The sequence below is a fragment of the Nanorana parkeri genome, unplaced genomic scaffold, assembly GCF_000935625.1.
Source record: "Nanorana parkeri isolate BGI_ZX_2015 unplaced genomic scaffold, ASM93562v1 scaffold2005, whole genome shotgun sequence".
In the NCBI taxonomy this organism is placed as follows: Eukaryota; Metazoa; Chordata; class Amphibia; order Anura; family Dicroglossidae; genus Nanorana; species Nanorana parkeri.
The window spans coordinates 215,513-217,331 of record NW_017308273.1 but is presented as its reverse complement, the minus strand read 5'-3'; the positions used below and the strand labels follow the sequence as shown (position 1 = coordinate 217,331).

Sequence of the window (1,819 nt, the reverse complement as noted above, 5' to 3'; positions counted from 1 at the left end):
GAACTGGACCCCCCACCTTGTCATAGTTCACCAGACCCCCCCCCATTATATCTCTGTACCCCTCATCATTATCTGCATCTGAGATATCAGTTCAGGTTTTGGGCTGAGAACAGATTTTCCATCCCCCACCGATCACACATTGCGCAATGTTCAATTATCTGCCAATATTCGATCAATCATATCACCAATTACACAGATAAAGGGAGTATAAAGAAGTATAATTGTGTATCGAATTCAATTGTTTCATATTGTTTCCAAATAACAATTGTTTTATGTACATACCTGCACCAAATAAAAAGGATTTATTGAAAGACATAAAAGAGGTGTCATCGTGTATCAAAAAAATCGAATCAAATTGTTTCATATATTTATGGCAAATATTAAAAATCATATATACTATAGAGCTACACACCGACTAAAGGGGATAGAAAGGCACCAAAAGAGGTAAAAACATAAAAATAAGTTACAATTGTTTCATAGATTTATTCCAAATGTTACAAATCCCGAAAATGTGAACTGCGCATGCGCCCGCCCCAAGAGGCTTTGCGGCCGCCGAGATTTTCGGAGGGGATCGCGCTGGGAAGACACAGGTGAGTTTAAACCTCTTTTAAAGTTTTGTTTTGTTTTTTAACACTTTTTGCATATATCTACTGCTTGCTACCCTCATATATATGCAAAAACACCGGAGGGTTTAATCATCCTTTAAAGGAGAACTATGAGGGTGCGGATCCCGTCATCTACGTCGGGATCGGCTCCGGCTGCGGCAGTCTCAGTATACTGTGAGCAGCAGATCCCTATATACTGAGCCTAGGGTGACGGGAGGACGCTAGTTTGTGTCCTCCCGTTACCCTTAGGAGAACTATGGGGAAAAGCCCTGACCCCGTAGTTCTCCTTTAAGTCCCCGTTTATTAGATATATATATATAGTCCAAATAAAAGAGATATAAAGGGAGCAAAGAAGTAAAAACACATAAAGAAAACTGTTACAATTGTTTTATTTATAGATTTATTCCAAATGTTGGGAACGTTTTGCATACAGATGCTTCACGTTGTTTATCATTCCATCAATTACTATCATCATAGGACATTATTAGTCTCAGTTCACAGTTTAGCACTGGGGGTGCGTCGCGGTAACGTGCGTTGCGTTAGGCAATCCTTCCATAATGAATGAGCCGATAACGCACCTCAACCACCAAGAAATCAGAGCTGTGGCACGAGGCAATGTGCTGCTGCATGGCGTGCGGCGGTGGTGCGGTGTGCGCCCCCCTCCATCGGCGCGGGGCGCTGGGTGCCATGCAGAAGGATTGCCTTGGCACGCCACCGGGGATTTTCATATCAAATAAAAGGATTTTTATTTAATACGAACCTGTTATCAGTAATACCCAGCGGTGTCACCAGGAGGGGTGCGGCCCGCACCAGGTGACACCGTCAGAGAGGGTGACACCGGAATGACCGTCATTTTGGTGTCACCCGCTCTGGAAAGTCGGTCACTCGGTCATGGACTGCTGCACAAGAGAAGAGGGGACCCGGCGGATAAACGTCCCCTCCTCTGTACAGGGCGCATGACGCCATTGCATGCGTGTGTGTGTGATGATGTCACATGTATACGCAACGACACCCGACCTGGTGTCTACGCTGCTAATACCTCCCGGCTTTATACCTGGGAAAACCTCTCTGCACCCCCCCACCCCAGCGTCTGTACATAATGTAATGCTTGCATTGGGGAGCGGTGATAGGTCAGACCGGTCACATGACTGCGCTGACCTTTAGCCTTACTGAACACACAGTAAAGTTATTTACATAGTGGTGGTGGTGGGGGG

At 45.4% G+C, this 1,819-nt stretch overlaps 1 protein-coding gene across 1 annotated transcript in view; it reads left to right on the top strand.

Moving 5' to 3' along the window:
- The window catches only part of LOC108800356 (kelch-like protein 7), a gene marked incomplete at its 5' end in the record, with an annotated part of 25,030 nt that overhangs the window by 19,232 nt on the left and 3,979 nt on the right, over positions 1-1,819 (top strand). The window contains one exon of the mRNA XM_018572341.1: positions 481-590. Coding sequence (XP_018427843.1) covers positions 481-590 — 110 coding nt within the window. The remainder of the gene's footprint in view (positions 1-480; positions 591-1,819) is intronic.